The 19,565-nt window shown below is 49.2% G+C and overlaps 1 protein-coding gene across 1 annotated transcript in view; it reads right to left on the reverse strand.

The window, feature by feature from the left end:
* The window catches only part of NIN (ninein), a 147,880-nt gene that overhangs the window by 38,918 nt on the left and 89,397 nt on the right, over window positions 1–19,565 (reverse strand). Inside the window, exons 11-21 of the mRNA XM_082229404.1 lie at window positions 18,782–18,922; window positions 17,466–17,640; window positions 14,101–14,211; window positions 13,291–13,380; window positions 11,850–11,982; window positions 9,921–10,042; window positions 8,179–8,702; window positions 4,627–6,633; window positions 2,425–2,550; window positions 1,622–1,691; window positions 376–579 (exon numbers count right to left, since the gene is read on the reverse strand). Of these exons, the coding sequence (XP_082085530.1) occupies window positions 376–579; window positions 1,622–1,691; window positions 2,425–2,550; window positions 4,627–6,633; window positions 8,179–8,702; window positions 9,921–10,042; window positions 11,850–11,982; window positions 13,291–13,380; window positions 14,101–14,211; window positions 17,466–17,640; window positions 18,782–18,922 (3,703 nt within the window). The remainder of the gene's footprint in view (window positions 1–375; window positions 580–1,621; window positions 1,692–2,424; window positions 2,551–4,626; window positions 6,634–8,178; window positions 8,703–9,920; window positions 10,043–11,849; window positions 11,983–13,290; window positions 13,381–14,100; window positions 14,212–17,465; window positions 17,641–18,781; window positions 18,923–19,565) is intronic.

Raw genomic sequence — 19,565 nt, forward strand, 5'->3', positions numbered from 1 at the left:
TTGTATAGAATGTTATGGGAGATTGAAATGTTCTCCTATTGGTTTCTCTGTCTTGTGATTCCTGATTGTGAAGAAGTGGACTCACTAGAAGGGTTTGACTAAACACTTACAATCAACAAAACAGAAAGACGAAGAGGTAATAACAGGAAAGTATTAAAATGTAAGAGGTAATTTGAAAATAATCAACAGCAATTGACATTCCATAGGGAACACAGAAAAAGATATGGAAGATCAAATCCCTACTGAATTACCTGCAGGATTACCAAGAAGGAACGTAATAATAAAATTTACAAATGAGTGCTTCGCAATCAATAGCTCTACAAGGTTGCTTTGCTGTGTTCTCTGGCAGGACCTCATTATAAATCACCAAAATACCTGGATTTTCCAGTTTTCCAGTTCCTCCCGGAGCCAGGAGCCTTCCCTCTCCTCTGGCAGACCCTTCTCCACCTCCTTCTGCTGATGGACCTTGCGCAGCCGTTGGTTAAGATCTTGCACATCCACCTGGTGGGGAGACGTTTTTCGGTCAAGCTCTGCGTTCTCAAACTCCAGCTGCTGATTCCGGGCTTTCAGTTCAGAGGCCTGATCAGAAAACAAGAGCCCAGGAAAAAAAAAATCAACGGCAAGGAAACCCTACTCCATAAAAAAAAAAAAAATTACACACATCAGCTGTTTGCATGACACACTAAGGAAGATACTCAATCAAATCCAAACCAGTAACAATTAATTGCATTTATTCAAAATCCAATTAAAACTACAGGCAACTCCCAATTTACATGGGGGTTACCTTCCAAGGCACCCAGGATATCTGAAGGAGCATCTCCATCTCCATAGTTCTGCCTGAACACTGAGGTCCAGCTCCGAGGGCCTTCTGGTGGTTCTCTCACTGTGAGAGGTGAGGTTACAGGGAACCAGGCAGAGGGCCTTCTCGGTAGTGGCACCCACCCTGTGGAACGCCCTCCTCAAGAAATAAACAACTATCTGACTTTTAGAAGACATCTGAAGGCAGCCGTATTTAAGGAAGCTATTAATACTTGATGAATTACTGTACAGTGGTACCTCAGGATGTGAACGGGATCCGTTTTGTCGCTTCCGTGTATGTGTGTGACATCATTTTGAGCATCTGCACATGCACGAGCGGCGAAACCCGGAAGTAATGTGCTCCGTTACTTCCGGGTTGCCGCAGAGCACAACCCGAAAGCGCTCAACCTGAAGCACATTCAACCCGAGGTATGACTGTATTTTAATATTTTGCTGGAAGCCGCCCAGAGTGGCTGGGGAAACCCAGACAGATGGGCGGGGTATAAATAAGAAATTATTGTTATTATTAGTGAAATCACGTATATTTGAAACTCCACTGAGAAAAGCCTGCAAACACCTCATTCTGCCCCTTTTCGTGATGCTTTTGGGTCACTGCCGGGTTTGACGTAGTCACACACATTGAACATGCATAAATGTGGGGGGTCGACTGTACTGCGTTTAATTGATTCAACAAACTTGATGAACTTGACCCAGCAATGGTCTGGCATGCCCCCCCGGGGGGTGGAACTACCCTCTCTGGGCACCACTGATTTATAGTGTCTCCTCCCAAAGATACAAAATGAAGACTCAGCTAAGGGCTTACCTGCTTTTTCAGGTTCTCGGCCATTTTTTGCACCGCAACTTTTTCTTTCTGCACAGACTCCATTTGCTGCCTGAGGTGAACAGAAATGTTACTTCTTAATATGCAGCAACAAGTTCATTTGCCTTAAATAAGCATGCATGCGTGTGCAAGGGAGCAGGAGCGCAAAGGCACCTTGGGCGGGAGCATGAATAACAGTGAAAACTGTTAGGATATTTCCATTCCACCTTAAAAGGGAGCAGGCTTTGTGAGTCACAGAGTCTGCGCATGTCCTGTTCACAGGATGTTTAAGTTTTGCTGTTGCTTTCATTTCTCTCTCTGTCGAAGACACTGACGCAGAACAGTCATGTCTTTTCTTTGTTCTGATCAACGCTGAATAAAGCTTGTAAATAATGCTCTCCTGCGTGCAACTTTTGGCTGTGCATTATCTGCTGATAGAGCGTGCATGAGCTCTAGAAGAAACTCATGTCGCTAATTGCTCAATCTGCGTGACTATGGGAGATCGATGGACGTCCGGCAGCCGGCTTGGGGGCATCTCATAGCAGCTAAACTGAATCCTGATTGCTTAGGTCAGGGGTTCCCAAACTAAGGTCCGCGGGCCGGATCAGGCCTGAGGGACTTGTTTATCTGGCCTGCGGTGCCCCCGTCGCCTGCTCTTACCAGCCCCCGAGCCAAAACCGCGGGGCCACCCTCTTCTCGCCATCTGCCACCTCCCATTTACCCCCCACGCCCCGCAAAACTAAGCTGGGGGCCACACATGGCCTCCCTTGCTGCTGGTTCCTCGCTTCCAGTTTGGAGAGACTTACCAGAGTTCTTCCCGAGACCCGTTAAGCTCCCTCAAGCGCAGGTCGCAAACGCTGCCTTCCTCGTTCATAAAGGCGATTTTGTTCCGCAAAAGAGCATTTTCCTCTCTGAGGCGATCCATCTCACACCTGGGGTGCAAAAACAGAGAGGCGCTGTAGTTCCTGTGAATTGCTCTGGCTTGGATTTGTGTGCTGGAGTGTGCATTGCTTATAGCATCATCCCAGCATTTTCCTAACCGCATTGGGGGAATTCTTGACAGATTGACTCGCCTTAAGCAAGAAACTGAGTACCTTCCACAGAAAATTACTGCATTTTTTCGCTCTATAAGACACACTTTTCCCCTCCTAAAAAGTAAGGGGAAATGTGAGTGTGTCTTATGGAGCGAATGCAGGCTCCATGCAGGCTTCGCGTTGCTTTCGCTGAAGCCAGGAGAGCAAGAGGGATCAGTGCGCACTCTTGCTCTCTTGGCTTCGCTTCGTTGGAGAGGTGCTGCGCAGCTTTCCCTCTCTGCGAGGCGCCCCTTCAGCGAAGCGGGAGGAGAAATGGAAGGGGCTCCGTTTCTCCTGCCGCTTCGCTGAAGGGGCGCTGCGCAGAGAGGCCGAGAATGCGAAGAAACCTCTGACTATTCACATAGAGTGTGGTGCCGATAATTCCAAGGTTGCAGGTTTGATCCCCGTACGGGACAGCTGCATATTCCTGCAATGAAGGCGTTGGACTAGATCAGGGTCCCCCCAAAGTTGGGTCTCCAGCCTTTCTGGGACTACAACTCCCAGCATCCATAGCTAGCAAGACCAGTGGTCAGGGAAGATGGGAATTGTAGTCCCAAACATGCTGGAGACCCAAGTTTGGGAAACACAGGACTAGATGTTCCTCAAGTTCCCTTCCAATGCTACAATTGTACGATTCTATGACTGTTCCATGGCTGGATTGCAGCCCTGGTGCAAGGCTAAGACTCACAGCCATGTGCTCCCCCCTTTTGCCTCTGTTCCCACCTACTGGGAGGGTTGCCCCCAAGGGCATGTGGACCTTGAAATGACAAGTCTCCCCCGTCTTATCTGGACTAAGAGTCTTTGCTCCTACAGCCCGGATTGGTGTGATTTAACAACTTGGGAGTTACTGCGTCGTTAAACTTCAAAGGATAAACTTGGACAACAGCCCGGATTGGAAGATTGGAATGAAGTCAGGGGAAGCTACGCTGGACAATAGACAGTTGAAAAAATATATATTTACAAATAAAGCTGTATTCAAAGGATGAAAGGATATATGATTTTTGACATGACTGAGAATCGCATAGCCAGGGACGGAGAACTTTAAAGTGAAGATCAGAAGGTGGGAAATATGAAAACAACGAGAACAGCGAGGCAGGAAGGAAGATTTGGAGATATGCTTCAGAGGTCCAGACTATGGGGAGCCCAGAAAAATTAATAATTACAATTTGGATTACAATTTGGTCGCTTTTTAAATTTTAGTTTATTGTTTTTAATTGGATTGGATTACGATGTGGATATGATGATTGGCTGTTTTTATTGGAAAATCAATAAAAATAATTTTTTTAAAAAAGAGCCTTTGCTCCTGCGGCTGCAGATTGCAAGAGAAGATCAGCAATGGTGGCCAGGACATCTTTCCAAGGAGGCCTGCATGCCATTGTGGACTTTCCTTTTGAGGAAAAAACAACAAACCCCACAGATCTAGCCTTGAGCCAAACATTCACCCATCCGTTAAGTGTAACTGGCATTTAGATGGCTGAGCTCTCCTTGGATAAAAATAAGACAAATGCCGTTCTTCCACCAACTGCAATTAAGGCGCGTTAAAAAGAGATAATGAGCCAAGAGAAGAGGACAGGAAAGAGGTAAGGTGTTAAGAGAGACACAATACAGAAGCATCAGACTAAGCGGGACTCAGATATCGACATCAGGAAAATTTGAGCAGCCTTTGATGGGCGAAAGAAGCAAACCACACCCTGGGCTGTACCACTTGAGATGTGCATGAAAACAGACATGCATGCACTTTTCAAAGCCGCATTAGAAGTGATTGGTTTCTGTTAGAATCGCAGGAGGCACACAAGGTCTTCTAAGCCAAAGTTAATCTACTGGTTAATGCAAGAAGCCCAGAGAGGTCAGTGGAAGCAGCAAGGAGGCGGTCAATCAGGGAGTCAAGAGGAGGTTAGTTTCAGAAAGCAGAGGGGGGCCGGGATCCCCGGTTACCTCATGAACTCCAGCTCCCGCCGCTGCTCGCCACAGGTGTTCTGCAAGCCCCAGAGCACCGCGTTCAAGTCCTCCCTCTCCTGAGCGAGGCTCCCCTTCTGCTTCAGCAGGGCCGCCACCTTTTCCTTGAGCTTTCTGTTCAGCTCAAGGAGCCCCTCCGTCTCCGCGTCCCGGGCTCCGTTCTCGCCCCAGCCGTGGCGCCGCCCTGATTTGGGGGTCTTCAGGGTGGCCACAAAGGCTTCCATCTTGCCCAGCCGGCTCTGCAGGACCAGGTTGGCATTCAGTAGCTCGGCGTTCTCCGTGGACATCTGGCCGTGGGCCTCTTCCAGCTCCACCACCCTCTCCTGCAGCCGCACCTTCTCCTGCGTCAGCGCGAGACTCTCTCGGTCGCGCTCCTCCAGCCTGCTCTGCAGACGCAGCAGCTGGGGCAAGCGGTCTTCCAGCCTGGCGTTCTGCTCAAGCAACTTGCCCACCTCGGCTTTCAAGGCCTGGTTCTGCAGCTCAAGTTCTTCCGGCGCAGGAAAACCTTTGTCCTGCCCCCTGGAGCTCACGTCTCTCTCGGCGGCCGCACCCCAAAGCTCTGGCGCCTGGTTTCCCAGCTCTGCCTTCTCAGTCCCAATTGCCCCTCTGTGGTCTGCTATCTCAATAGCTTGGAGTTCAGCCTCTGGGGCTCCAGCCATGGGCCTTTTGTTGCCTCCAACGCAATCTGGGTGCAGTTTTGTGACACTGGCTTGTCCTCGGCTGAGACTTTCCCCGCGCTCCTCGCTTCCGCAGGGCAAGGCGTTCGGCTGGGGGATGGTCTTGAGGATCTCCTCCAGCTCCTTCTCTACCTGGGAAGCCATGTCTTGCCGGTCCAGAGTGGCCTGGTCACATTCGGCCTCCAGGAGGCTGATTCGCTCTCGAAGCTGGTGCTGCTGGCGCTTTAGAGTATCGTTCTCCACCCAGATCTCCTCGTAGGCCTTCTCCAAGACAAGAGTCGTCTCCATGGGTCCTTCCAGTATCGTCTCTTCAATTTCCATCGCCAGGCTGCCTGACTCTCCGACGCCATCGTCCGTTTTTACTTGAGCATCGTCTTGGTCCCTTACGTTCAGCAACCGCGAGTCCCCCAGCGATTCTGGAACCAGTGTGATAAAACTAGGAGAACGAGCTGGGCTTCTCAACAGCTTCCTCTCGTTGGAGACAGTTGTTGAGCCCCCTTCTGCTGCGAGTTCTTGGTCCTTTCTCTGGTCTGAAAGAAAGTCCATCAGTTCTCTTAGCTCCTGGGGCTTTGCTGGGAAATCGCCCCTCTGCGTGTCTGCTTCTCTGTTCAAAAAAGCTAAATTTCTTTGCAGTTTGGACAGACGTTGCAGCTCCTGCTGGAGCTCTTCAACGTTGCCTTCAAGAGTCAAGACTTTGGCCCTCAACTCCTCCTTCTCTTCAGCCGCTCTGCTGAGCGCCTCCTGTTTCAGGTGTTCCACGGTGGCGAGCCTCAAAGTCAGCTTGTCTTTCTCCTCCTTGAATTCAGCCTCCAGCCTCCTGAGTTTTTGGAGGAGCAGCTCCTGATCTTCCTCGACTCTGGACATTTCTCCTTCGTCTTCTCTCTTCTGGAACTCCTGTTGGTGGACCGCTTGCCTTCGCTGGAGTCCCTGGTGGAGCTCGCGCTCGCTTTTCGTCACATCCTCCAGCTGCTTCTGCAACTGCTCCTTCTCCAGGACCAGAGAGCTCACACACTCCTCAAAATGCTTCTCCAGAAGCTGCTTCTCTTCCGTGAGGGCCAACAAAGCCTCTTTCTCCTGCGCCAGCATTTCCTTCCACCTCTCCTGGGTCTCGGCATCTTCCTGGGCCATTTCATCCTTCTCAAACTCCCACTGGGATTTCTCCTCAGAGGCCTCACGCAACTCCTGCTGGTAGCGCTCCTCAAGGCCTTTCAGGGCCTCCCCATACTTGCTCACCAGTGCCTGTCGGTCCGCGGCAAACTGCTCCTCCATCTGAGAAACTCTTCCGTTAAATTCATTTTCCATTTTTGCCCTGGATGGTGGTCAACACAACACATTACTGAAGCCTCTGCCAAGCGAGGGACAGGCGGCGGCAGAACAATGACTGCCCTAGGCCTCAGCCTTTGAAGACCACAGGCCAAGATGGGAGTCTCAACGAAGGTCCAAATGCAGTTTATTTGTCTCGGATCTTCATTTTTAATCCTCTCTCCTTTCGAATATTGTTCCTCCCGCCTCCTCTTAAATCCACCCCACATCAACTGAAGTCCAAGATGGGGACTTGTTTACAGCTTAGTCCAATATAGTGGAGGCAATTTTACTTAAGATTGCAAGAAAAGTCTGCTGGGTCATGCGAGCAACCCATCTACTCCAGCATCCTGTTCTCACAGTGGCCAACTAGAAGCTTGTGGGAAACCCACAAGCATCATTTGAACACTCTCCCCTCCTGTGGTTTCCAGCAACTGGAATTCAGAAGCATCACTGGCTCCAGCTGTGGAGGCAGAGAGCAGAGCCAATATGGCTGGTGGCCACTGATGGCCTTGTCATCAATGAATTTCTCTAGTCCTCTTCTAAAGCCATCTAAGAGGTTGGTGGCCTTCAGCCGTGAGTTCCATAGTTCAACTTAAGTTCTTCAAACAGTGCAGAGTTAAACTATGGAACTCACTGCCACAGGAGGCCACAGGATGGCCAAGGACCTAGATGGCTTTAGAAAAAAACTGGACAAATTCATGGAGGAGAGGGCTATCGATGGCTACTAGCCAGGATGGCCATGATCTGCCATGCTTCTGAATCCCAGTTGCTCAAAGCCACAGGAAGGGAGAGATGTTCCTGTTCTTGGGTTCTGCTTGCTGGCTTCTGGTTGGTCACGGGATGTTGGACCAGATGGGGAACTGGCCTGATCCAGAAAGATCTTCTTATGTTCCTATGTTAGCTTGCCCACCTGGGCCAGCCTTGGGGGGCAGGCAGCTGCTGCAGAACACATAATAATAATAATAATAATAATAATAATAATAATAATAATAATAATAATATATTTATACCCCACCCTTCCCGGTTCAAAAACCGGGCTAACAACAAATTTAAAACACTTAATTATAAAAGCAGCAAAAAATACAGTATAAAAACATGAATAACAATAAAATTCAAAATTCAGAAATCGGTTTAGGGATAATAAGCATTAGATAATCCCCAGGGCTAGTTGGCTGAATTGGGCCAGCAAGGAGACCAGGGGAGAATTAGCTGTGGAGTCTCAGAGCGGGTGATCTTCATAAAAGGGGAGGGGGAAGGAAGAGAAGGGAAATAAAAGATCAGGCTGAATTCAAATTAAAGGCCAGGCAGAATAGCTCTGTCTTACAGGCCAGACGGAAGGAGGTTAAATCCTGTAGGGCCATAGTCTCATGGGACAGAGCATTCCACCAGGTTGGAGCCATCACTGAGAAGGCCCTGGTGGAGGCTAGTCTGACTTCCTTAGGGCCCGGGACCTCTAAACTATGGTTATTCATGGACCTTAAGGTCCTCTGCGGGGCAGACCAGGAGAGGCGGTCCCGTAGATACGAGAGCCCAAACGCAGCCCCCTCACCTTTCCTCCTTAAGCTCCTCCCGATACTTCCGTGCCAGCTCTTGCTGCAGCGCCTCCTTCTCCACGACTAGCTTCTCCTCCAGCCTCCGCAGCTGCTCGTGGAAACCGCCCTCCATCTCTGCTTTCTCTTCCTGGACGGTCTGCGCCATGGCTCTCATTTTCTCTTCCAGCCGGACCCTGGCCTGGACCAGCTCTTCTCGCTCGCGGCCGAAGCCCTCGCGGGCCGCCTGTAGCCTGGCCTGCAGCTCCTCCTGGTGCTGGAATTTCAGCTGGTCCACCAGGCTGGCCTTCTCCTCCAGGGATGCCTGCAGGCTGCCAGTCTCCACCTTCTGCTGTGAGTCGGCCTCCTGCCACTCTTGCCTGAGCCTCTCCAGCTCCTCCTGGAGCTCAGATACCTGGGCTTGCAGCCGGTCAACCTGCTCTTCCAAGGCTTGCCTTTCCTGGGCGTGATGTTGCTGGAGGATCTCTTGCTCCTGGCCGCAGCGAGTCTTGCTCTCCTCCAGCTGCTTCTGGTAATGGCACAGCTGGAGGAAGGGAGAAAGAGAGAGAAAAGAGCAAAAAATGAATGTTGGAAATGTAAAGAAAAGGTGGGTACTTTTTCCATATGTGGTGGACATGCAAAGAGGTATAAGCTTTCTGGGAAACGATATATAATGAGTTAAAGAAAATGTTTAAAAACACTTCTATTTAAAAAACCCAGAGAGAGAGAAAAGAGCAAAAAATGAATGTTGGAAATGTAAAGAGAAGGTGGGTACTTTTTCCATATGTGGTGGACATGCAAAGAGGTAAAAGCTTTCTGGGAAATGATATATAATGAATTAAATAAAATGTTTAAAAACACTTTTATAAAAAAACCAGAAGCTTTCTTTACTGGGTATAGTGGGTAAGGAGTTACCGAGACAAGATAAAAAATTGTTATTATATGCAACTACTGCAGCAAGAATTTTCTTAGTCCAAAAATGGAAACAATAAGAAGTACCAACGAAAGAAGAGTAGAAGATGAAAATGATGGACTTTGCAGAACTGGCAAAACTGATGGGAAGAATCTGGAACCAGCAAGATCAAGTGTCCCAAAAAGACTGGAATAAATTTATATTATATTTGAAAGACAACTGTAAGCAATTAACATTATTAGCAGGGTGATCTGAAGACCTGTAAGATGAAATTGATACCTATTCAGGATGAGAAATTTAATACGTTAGGTTATGATGTAACAAGAATAGGAAAGAAAGTGAAATGCAAAAGATGCAAAATTTAATTTTGTAAATTTTGTAGGCGGGAGGGAGGGGAGTTGCAAGGCTCAATTGAGCCAAAGGGATATAATAACATGCCTGCTCATTTGTCGCTTAGCTAACCTGCAAGCAAATCAGAAGGATTTGCTCAATAAAATCAGGCGATAAATCTAATTTCCAGGCCAGCTTTGGGCAAGAAAATCAGGTTGGCTGCTCAACAAAGATCTCATCTGGAGGGAAGTCTGGAATACTGTTTGCAGTTCTGGCTGGCGTGTTTCCATGTTAACGGACAATTAAAAAGAGGCTTTGTGCAAATCGTGACAGGCAGCAGAATGAAAGTGGAAGTGGGATGGCTATAAACAGCACTCCGGGGCTGGGAGCCGAGGGTCCCACCACCACAATGAACCCGGACCAACCCCTCGGAAGTGTCCTGAGCAAACATGGTGAAGGCCTTTGATGCAGACCCTGCTCTTCACATGGGGGGGGGGGCGGGGGAAGAGGTCAGCTTACCCTGTTCTGAAGCTCCTCTTGCAAGCTGCAGATGTCCTGTTGGTGCTGATCTTTCAGTTGCTCGATAGCCATTTCAGCTTCTATGCTCATATTTAGTGGGTTGCAGTCTTCAGAACCGGGCGCTAAAATGCAAAATCAGCAAGAGAAATGCAGGCCTTCTTGGTTTTCTACACAACGTTTGCCTTTAATAATAATTATAATAATGCCGTATTTTTCGTCCCATAGGATGCACCGGCCCATAGGACGCACCTAGGTTTTTTGGGGGGAAATAAAGAAAAAATTTCCCCCTTTATTTCCCCCCCAAAACCAGGTCGGGGAACAGCGGGATGGCGGCGCTGCGCCTTCCCGCTGTCCCCCAGCTTCTCCCCAGCGCCAGCCTCCAAACCAGGTCGAGGAACAGCGGAATAGCAGCGCTGCTCCTCCCCGCTGTCCCCCGAGCTTGTGGGGCTGCCCGATGTCTTCCCGAAGCGCCGGGCGCTCTGCTTTCAGCGCGCCCTGCACTCCGGGAAGCAGGCAGCTCTGCGCAACCTTCCGGAGGGTTGCGCGGAGCTGCAGGAAGCCCGGGAGCGCAGGCAGCTCCGTGCAACCCTCGGGAGCCTGGTGCAGCTTCGCGCCGGGCTCCCAAGGGTTGCGCAGAGCTTCCTGAAGCCTGGAGAGCGAGAGGGGTCGGTGTGCACCGACCCCTCTCGCTCTCCAGGAAGAAGAAGAAGAGTTTGGATTTGATATCCCGCCTTTCACTCCCCTTCAGGAGTCTCAAAGCGGCTAACATTCTCCTTTCCCTTCCTCCCCCACAACAAACACTCTGTGAGGTGAGTGGGGCTGAGAGACTTCACAGAAGTGTGACTGGCCCAAGGTCACCCAGCAGCTGCATGTGGAGGAGCAGAGACGCGAACCCGGTTACCCAGATTACGTGACTACCGCTCTTAACCACTACACCACACTGCCTGTATTCGCCCCATTCATTTTTGGAGGGGACAAAGTGCGTCCTATAGGGCGAAAAACACGGTAATTTATTATTTATTATTTATACCCCGCTCATCTGGCTGGGCTTCCCCAGCCACTCTGGGTGGCTTCCCAAAAAAATATTAAAATACTCTAATACATCAAACATTAAAAGCTTCCCTGGGAGCCAATGTAGGTCTTTCAAGACCGGTGCTATATGGTCTCGGTGGCTGCTCCCATTCACCAGTCTAGCTCCCGCGTTCTGGATTAGTTGTAGTTTCTGGGTCACCTTCAAAGGTAGCCCCACATAGAGTGCATTACAGTAGTCCAAGCGGGAGATAACCAGAACATGCAGCACTCTGGCAAGACAGTGCGCAGGCAGGTAGGGTCTCCTCCTGCGCACCAGATGGAGCTGGTAAACAGCTGCCCTGGACACAGATTTGACCTGCACCTCAATGGACAGCTGTGAGTCCAAAATGACTCCCAGGCTGCGCACCTGGTCCTTCAGGGGCACAGTTACCCCATTCAGGACCAGGGAATCCTCCACACCTGCCTGCCCCCTGTCCCCCCAAAACAGTACTTCTGTCTTGTCAGGATTCAACCTCACTCCATTAGCCGCCATCCATAGAATCTATTCCCAGCCCCATCTGGAGTTGTGTGGAATTGAATCTTGGACCTGCATTCAAAACCAATGCTCTGAAACTGATCTACGACCCTTCGCCACATCGTGGCTCCCATGGGAGAGCTCTTCTCTTGCTTCTGATTGGGCAATCCATCCTCTCAACCTGAGGCAACCTTTATTACTCTCCCTCCAAGCAAGGCTTCTATTTTGCTGGCTCTCGATTATCTCTGGCATGTACACACCATTCAATATTCAGAATGTCTATGGAACATCTGCGAACATGGAATGGCGGCTCCGAGGCCCCCGAGGGCAGTTAAACCAAGACCCTTCCTCCTCCTCTCCCCACAGCTGATCATCCTTTTTACCTTGAGCGTCCTCAGTCCCACCATCGTCCAGCTCCTCGTAGAGAGAGGCTTTCAGAGGAGTCCGGGCAACTCTGCCTTGACCCTGGTACTCTTCCAGCTGAGACTGAAGCTCATCGATTTGGTCTTGGAGTTCCTGTGCACAGCAAAACAGACGTTGCGGCGCTAGAGCCAAACTCAGGGCACACAAACACACGACTTCAATGGCAATCTTTTAGTACTTATGTACCCCCTCTGGGCCAGACTTAAGGATGTTGAGAATTCCCTTCCACCTTAAGGAACAGACATGAGGCTGTTGTGTGTCACCAGTCTGTTTACATTCCAGCACAGCATACTGGGAACTTCCGTTTGCGTACAGTGGTGCCCCGCAAGACGAATGCCTCGCAAGACGGAAAACTCGCTAGACGAAAGAGTTTTCCGTTTTGGAGGTGCTTCGCAAAACGAGTTTCCTATGGGCTTGCTTTGCAAGACGACAATGTCTTGCGAGTTCCTGCTGGTTTTTTTCCCTCCCCCCCTTTTTCTAAGCCGCTAAGCCGCTTATCAGCTGATCCGATCAGCAGATAAGCCGCTAAAAGCCGCTAATAGCGCTAATAGCGCTAATCTGCTAATCCGTCAATGGGCTTGCTTCGCAAGACGAAAAAACCGCTAGACGAAGAGAATCACAGAACGGATTCTTTTCGTCTTGGAGGCACCACTGTATAGCGTTTGCTTTCGCTGTTCTCTCCGAGATGACATGAGAGAGAGACGACATGTTTCTTTGTTATGATTTATGCTTAATAAATCTGTAGCTGTAGCATGACTTACGCCTCATGCCAACTTCCGTGTGCGAACCACACTCTGCTAATTGCATGCCCTGGTTTTTAAAGTCTGGGTTGCTGATTTATGTTGGAGCACGGGCCGATAATAAATAATAATAATAATAATAATAATAATAATAATAATAATAATAATAATAATAATTTATTATTTATACCCCGCCCATCTGACTGGGTTTCCCCAGCCACTCTGGGCGGCTTCCAATCGAGTGTTACAAACAATACAGCAATTAAATATTAAAAACTTCCCTAAACAGGGCTGCCTTCAGATGTCTTTTAAAAAGAAGATAGCTGCTTATTTCCTTCACATCTGAAGGGAGGGTGTTCCACAGGGCGGGCGCCACCACTGAGAAGGCCCTCTGCCTGGTTCCCTGTAACCTAACCAGTGAGGGAACCGCCAGAAGGCCCTCAGAGCTGAAGCTCAGTGTCTGAGCTGAACGATGGGGGTAGAGACGCTCCTTCAGGTATTCTGGGCTGAGGCTGTTTAGGGCTTTTAAGGTCAGCACCAACACTTTGAATTGTGCTCGGAAACATACTGGAAAGAGATGTTTGAGCTGGGCTTGCCAGCTGGCCTCTCGGCCCTCTGCGTGTTGACAATGGACCCCTTGGGCCAGACCTCCTTCACTTACCCTGCACTGCCGTTCGTACGTATTCTTCATCTGCATCAGCCGCTCCTCCTGGAGGAAGAATTCTGCGCTGCCAGGATCGAGATCCCCGTACTACAGCCAAAGAACAAGTGGTGGGAATGTAAAAAGGTGAAATGCTTCTGGGAGATGATATATAATGAGATGAAAAAAATGTTGAAATATACATTCATAAAGAAACCAGAAGCATTTTTACTCGGCATTGTAGGGAGTGATATAAATAGAAAGGAATGTAAGCTCTTTTTATATGCAGTAACAGCAGCAAGAATATTACTGGCCCAAAAATGGAAGCAAGAAGAATTACCGATGATTGAAGAATGGAGGATGAAGTTAATGGACTATGCAGAATTAGATAAACTAACAGGAAGGATTTGAAAACGGCGGGACCAGAAATTCACGGAAGACTGGAGTAAATTTACAGACTACTTGAAAAGTATTTGTGAAGATCAGACGACGTTTGTAGGTTTGCAAGAAGTTCTGTGAGGAGTATTATTGGAAGTATTGCAAAAATGGAGAAGGGGAAGGATGATTTGTTAAGAGATGTACAGGCAATATAAAGTTAAGAAATGCATAAGAAGTGGTGAAAACGGTGGATCATCAGAGGTGCTGATGGAAGTCTAAAAAGATTGTATAAGTGATAAGTTTTGTGGTACATTTTATAGTTTATATGTTAAAATCAATAATAATAAAAAGACTAGAGCCAAAGAACACTTTGTCACCACCCTCTTCCGCCATAACAGTGCTCCCCAAACCTTTTCCGCCATAACAGTGCTCCCCAAATCTTTCCCAGCCTACCTTCTCCGCTAGGACATTCTCCCAGTTCTTCTGGAGTTTGCTGATGGTGCCCTCGCATTTCAACAGCTTCTCTCCGGTTTCCTGGAGTTCGTTCTCCAAGCGGCTGTTCTCCTAAGGAAAAGCCAAAGGAAATAAGGAGGTCGGGAGCTGTATTGCAAAACGGTAAACAGAACAGGGCAGGTTTTCTAGATATGTGATGAAGGTAACCAACCCGAAGCGCCTGATTCAATGACTGTGCCCTTTTAAAATGGGATTATTTTCTTCCGGGTTTTAATTATCGGCATTTATAGTTCTCTTTTTTTGGTGAAACTGGTTTTTATTCCTGCAAACTACTTAGAAAGCTATTTTGGTAGTAAGCAGTTTACCAATCAATCAATCAATCAATCAAGGAGAGCTCACTGGGTGAGCCTGGGGGGAGGCAGCTGCCTCTCAACCTAACCTACCGTGTGAGGCTGTTGTGGGGATTAAAATGAGGAGGGTGAGAGAACTGTGTGAGCTCCTTGGAGAGAGAAAAGTGGGATAATAATAATAATTTATTATTTATACCCCGCCCATCTGGCTGAGTTTCCCCAGCCACTCTGGGTGGCTCCCAATCAAATGTTAAAAACAGTACAGCATTAAATATTAAAAACTTCCCCAAACAGGGCTGCCTTCAGATGTCTTCTAAAGATAGGATAGCTGCTTATTTCCTTCACATCTGAAGGGAGGGCATTCCACAGGGCGGGTGCCACTACCGAGAAGGCCCTCTGTCTGGTTCCCTGTAACTTGGCTTCTCACAGCGAGGGAACCGCCAGAAGGCCCTCAACACTGGACCCCAGTGTCCGGGCTGAATGATGGGGGTGGAGACGCTCCTTCAGGTATATAGGACCGAGGCCGTTTAGGGCTTTAAAGGTCAACACCTGTCAGCATCGCCCTTGAGCCAGTGCCACCAACTGGACTCATCCACTCAGCCCCGACTGGGCTAGGCGAGCTGGGTAGCACTTCCAGAGACCACCTTCTGCACAGGAACAGGTCAAAGTGCTGTGGACTCACAGCTTAAGAGTTGTGAGCACCGGATTCACTCCCACAAGAAGACAGTCGTTGCACAGCAGAGTATAGCAGAGTATAGCAAAGCATAATCGACTCGGAGAGCAGCTCTGTAGAATATCTTCTTTTATTCTATCTACAACTATAATACACAACTATGTACAGAGCTAAATGAGGAAGCTGAACTGCACTGAGTGTCTGCAGCTGCTCTTAGCAGCAACCTTATCTATACACAAGATCTCTCTCTAACACTCAGTCTCTCTCTCACTCTTTTATGTGAGGCTGGAGTGGAATAAGTAGAGAGCAGAAACCGCCCCTCCTCTCTGGAGAATCAGCAGAGAACATCAGCAGATTATTGGATATGGGAGGGGTGAAATCTCCTCAACACCAACACTTTGAATTGTACTTGAAAATGTACTGGGAGCCAATGCAGATCTCTCAGGACCAGTGTTATGTGGTCTCGGCAGTCGCTCCCAGTCACCAGTCTGGCTGCCGCATTCTGGATTAACTGCAGTTTCCAGATCACCTTCAAAGGTATCCCCACATAGAGCGCATTGCAGTAGTCCAAGTGAGAGATAACCAGAGCATGCACCACTCTGGCGAGACAGTCTGAGGGCGGGGAGGGTCTCATCCTGCGTACCAGATGGAGCTGGTAGACAGCTGCCCTGGACACAGAATTGACCTGCGCCTCCATGGACAGCTGTGAGTCCAGAATGACTCCCAGGCTGCACACCTGGGTTCTTCAGGGACACAGTTACCTCATTCAGCACCAGGGAGTCCTCCACACCAGCCCTCCCACCCCTTGTCCCCCCAAAACAGTACATCGGTCTTGTCAGGATACAACAAATATGATTGGCATCCGTCTGTCCCACAAGACAATGTGCCTGCGGGGGGTGAAGTTAAACCGCTGTTTTAGCAGCACTGAAGTGACCTCCCTGGGGTGCAAGCCTGGGCAAGTGTGTCTGGAGGTCCTGGGCTGTCCAGATGACAAGACCTCCATCTTGACCTCGGTGATGTGGTCCAAAGGAAAGCAGAGCAGGGTGTTTGGGCCAAGCTTGGCTGCAGCAGTTGCCACAAGGAGACGTGCAAGACTCCATCCCAACCGTTTTAGGGACTCCAATCCAGATTTGTGTGGGCTTTACTCCTTTCAGCTCCCAAAGAGCGAGAGCTGCGCAGTGCTTCTGGGTGGCTGGCTTCTCAGCGAAGCAGAAGGAGGGACGGAAGGGCTCCTCCATCCACAGACACACTCGCTCGGCGTGGCTCTTTAAAGATAGAGCGGCTCTTGCTGGCTTTTCCAGGAGGTGGGAGAAGGGACTGATCGGCTGCCCTCCATCTCTTCTCCCACCTCCCTGAAAAGCCAGACCAAGCTGTGCAGCTATCCCAGAAGCCAGCACAGCAAGAGCGAGAGCTGCACAGCGCTTCTGGGTGGCTGGCTTCTCAGCGAAGCAGGAGGAGGGACGGATGGGGCTCCTTAAGGGCTCCTTTCCGTCCCTCCTCCTGCTTCACTGGGAAGCCAGCGACCCAGAAGCGCTGCACAGCTCTCGCTCTTGCTCTCCTGGCTCCTGGGATAGCTGCGCAGCCTGCATTTGATCCATAAGACGCACACACATTTCCCCTTACTTTTTAGGAGGAAAAAAGTGTGTCTTATGGAGCGGAAAATACGGCACTTTTAACCAGCGTCTTGGGAGTAGGTTTGGAACTTCTTGGTTATAAATGCAGACACAAAAAAGCGCATGAGTGGCATAAAAAGTAAAGGGTAAAGGGACCCCTGACCATTAGGTCCAGGCGTGGCCGACTCTGGGGTTGCGGCGCCCATCTCGCTTTATTGGCCGAGGGAGCCGGTGTACAGCTTCAGGTCATGTGGCCAGCATGACTAAGCCACTTCTGGCGAACCAGAGCAGCGCACGGAAACGCCGTTTACCTTCCCTATTTATCTACTTGCACTTTGACATGCTTTCGAACTGCTAGGTTGGCAGGAGCAGGGACTGAGCAACGGGAGCTCACCCCATCGTGGGGATTCGAACCGCCGACTTTCTGATCTGCAAGTCCTAGGCTCTGTGTTTTAACCCACAGCGCCACCCGCGTGCCTATGCATGTGTGGCATAGTGCTATTTTTCTAGATAAAGAGAGAGAGATGCCGGAACTCACCATGAATGCCTCCCTCTTTCTCTTAGAATGGCAAAGATGCCCACCTGAGAGGTGCCAAGTTCTGGCCAGTCCCAGTTGAAAAAAAGCCCTTGGATCTCAGGACCCACTGACTTTATTGAGAACGAGGAACGCGGGTTGGCCAGGCACAGTGTCTCCTGCGAAGCCTCCCCTCTGACGCCCTCCCCGCTCACCTTCAGCGTCAGAGCCAGGCAGTCCCGCAAGTCGTTCTCCTCGGTCCTCAGCTTCGCCATCTCCTCCTCCAGGTCGGCCTGCTGCTTGCTGGCCTGCTGCTGGATCTGCTCCCGCTCTCTCTGCAGCTCGCTCTTGAGCGCTGCCACCCTTTCCTTGTACTCCTCTTCCAGCTTGCTGCACACAAAGATCGAGAGAGGTTGCTGAGGATCAAGCCCTCGGCTCACCAGGGACCAGCGGCCTGGTTCCTGAAGTTGAGTCGGAATCTCCTTTGTCCCTTGAGTCCTCGGGAGCAGGGGGATACAAGCTCGCTCCACACCTCCCATTCGACACGATGGCTCTCGTGTCACCTCTCTGTCTCCTCTTCTTCAGGCTAAACACAACGAGTTCCCACCCACTCCCATGGATATTCTGAGCATGTGCAAAAAGCAGATCAGAAACGGGACCAGCTCAATGAAGCTGCCCATTGATGGCCCTCCAGTTGCCCAGCCTGGCCAGTTTGGAGGAGGAGTGGAGGAGTTTGGCTTTGGAGGAGTCTGGCCAGTTTGGAGGAAGAGTGGAGGAGTCAAAGGCCTGGAAACGATGCCTTATGAGGAAGGGCTAAGGGAGCTGGGCATGTTTAGCCTGGAGAAGAGGAGGTTAAGGGGTGATATGATAGCCATGTTATATAAAAGGATGTCACCTAGAGGAGGGAGAAAGGTTGTTTTCTGCTGCTCCAGAGAAGCGGACACGGAGCAATGGATCCAAACTACAAGAAAGAAGATTCCACCTAAACATTAGGAAGAACTTCCTGACAGTAAGAGCTGTTCGACAGTGGAATTTGCTGCCAAGGAGTGTGGTGGAGTCTCCTACTTTGGAGGTCTTTAAGCAGAGGCTTGACAACCATATGTCAGGAGTGCTCTGATGGTGTTTCCTGCTTGGCAGGGGGTTGGACTCGATGGCCCTTGTGGTCTCTTCCAACTCTATGAATTCTATGATTCTATGATTCTATATCCCGCTTTATCACTACCCGAAAGAGTCTCAAAGCGGCTCACAATCTCCTTTCCCTTCCTCCCCCACAACAAACACTCTGTGAGGTGAGTGGGGCTGAGAGACCTCAAAGAAGTGTGACTGGCCCAAGGTCACCCAGAAGCTGCATGTGGAGGAGCGGAGACGCGAACCCGGTTCACCAGATTATGAGTCTACCGCTCTTAACCACTACACCACACTGGACCACATAGAAGTTTTTGCTTCTATGTTCCCAGTAGGTCTTAGGGACCCTTAAGTGACTGAGATGCTGTGAATGGGGAAGGGAAATCCCGAGAAGTGAGCAAGCTACCTCAGGTTGTATTCGTTTTGGCGCTCGATGGCAGAGTGCCGCTCATCCACCTCGGAGGTCATGAACAGTTTCCATTTCTCCGCCTTCTCCAAGTCCAAGCGCAGCTTCTCCTTCTCCCGGGCTTCTTGGTCCGCTTGCTCCCTAGCAAAGGGGGGAAAGTTCTAATGTATGCTACAACAGCAGCAAGAATACTCATTGCAAAGTATTGGAAGACACAAGATCTACCCACTCTGGAAGAATGGCTGATGAAGGTGATGGACTATATGGAATTGGCTGAAATGACTGGCAGAATCCGAGACCAGGGAGAAGAGTCGGTGGAAGAAGATTGGAAGAAATTTAAAGACTATTTACAGAAATATTGCAAAATTAATGAATGTTAGAATGATGTTGGATTGAACTTAAGTGGTTTCTAGCTGTAATGGTATAAAAGAATATGAAAAAATTGGATTTTTAACAGGTAAAAATTTAATGTTATAATATATTAATATTAAAGATCAGGATAAAATAAGGAGGGAAAGGATTTGCTGAACTAATAAATTGAACTGGAATACAAAAAAGGGAGGTATGAGGAGGTCCGGGAAACAAGCAAATGAAAGATAAGTGACAAAAGGATGGAATTGTTTTTAACTGTCTTTTATTTTGTATTTTTTCTTTTTTCTTTTTCATTATGTAATATTGTGAAAACTTTAATAAATATTTATTTAATAAAAAAAAGCAAAGGGGAAAAAGTTCGGCACTATCAGACTGGGATCCTGGCCTGCCTAACCCCAGCTGGGCCTGTATT

Source organism: Podarcis vaucheri, assembly GCF_965113315.1.
Source record: "Podarcis vaucheri genome assembly, chromosome: 1".
Lineage (NCBI taxonomy): Eukaryota > Metazoa > Chordata > Lepidosauria > Squamata > Lacertidae > Podarcis > Podarcis vaucheri.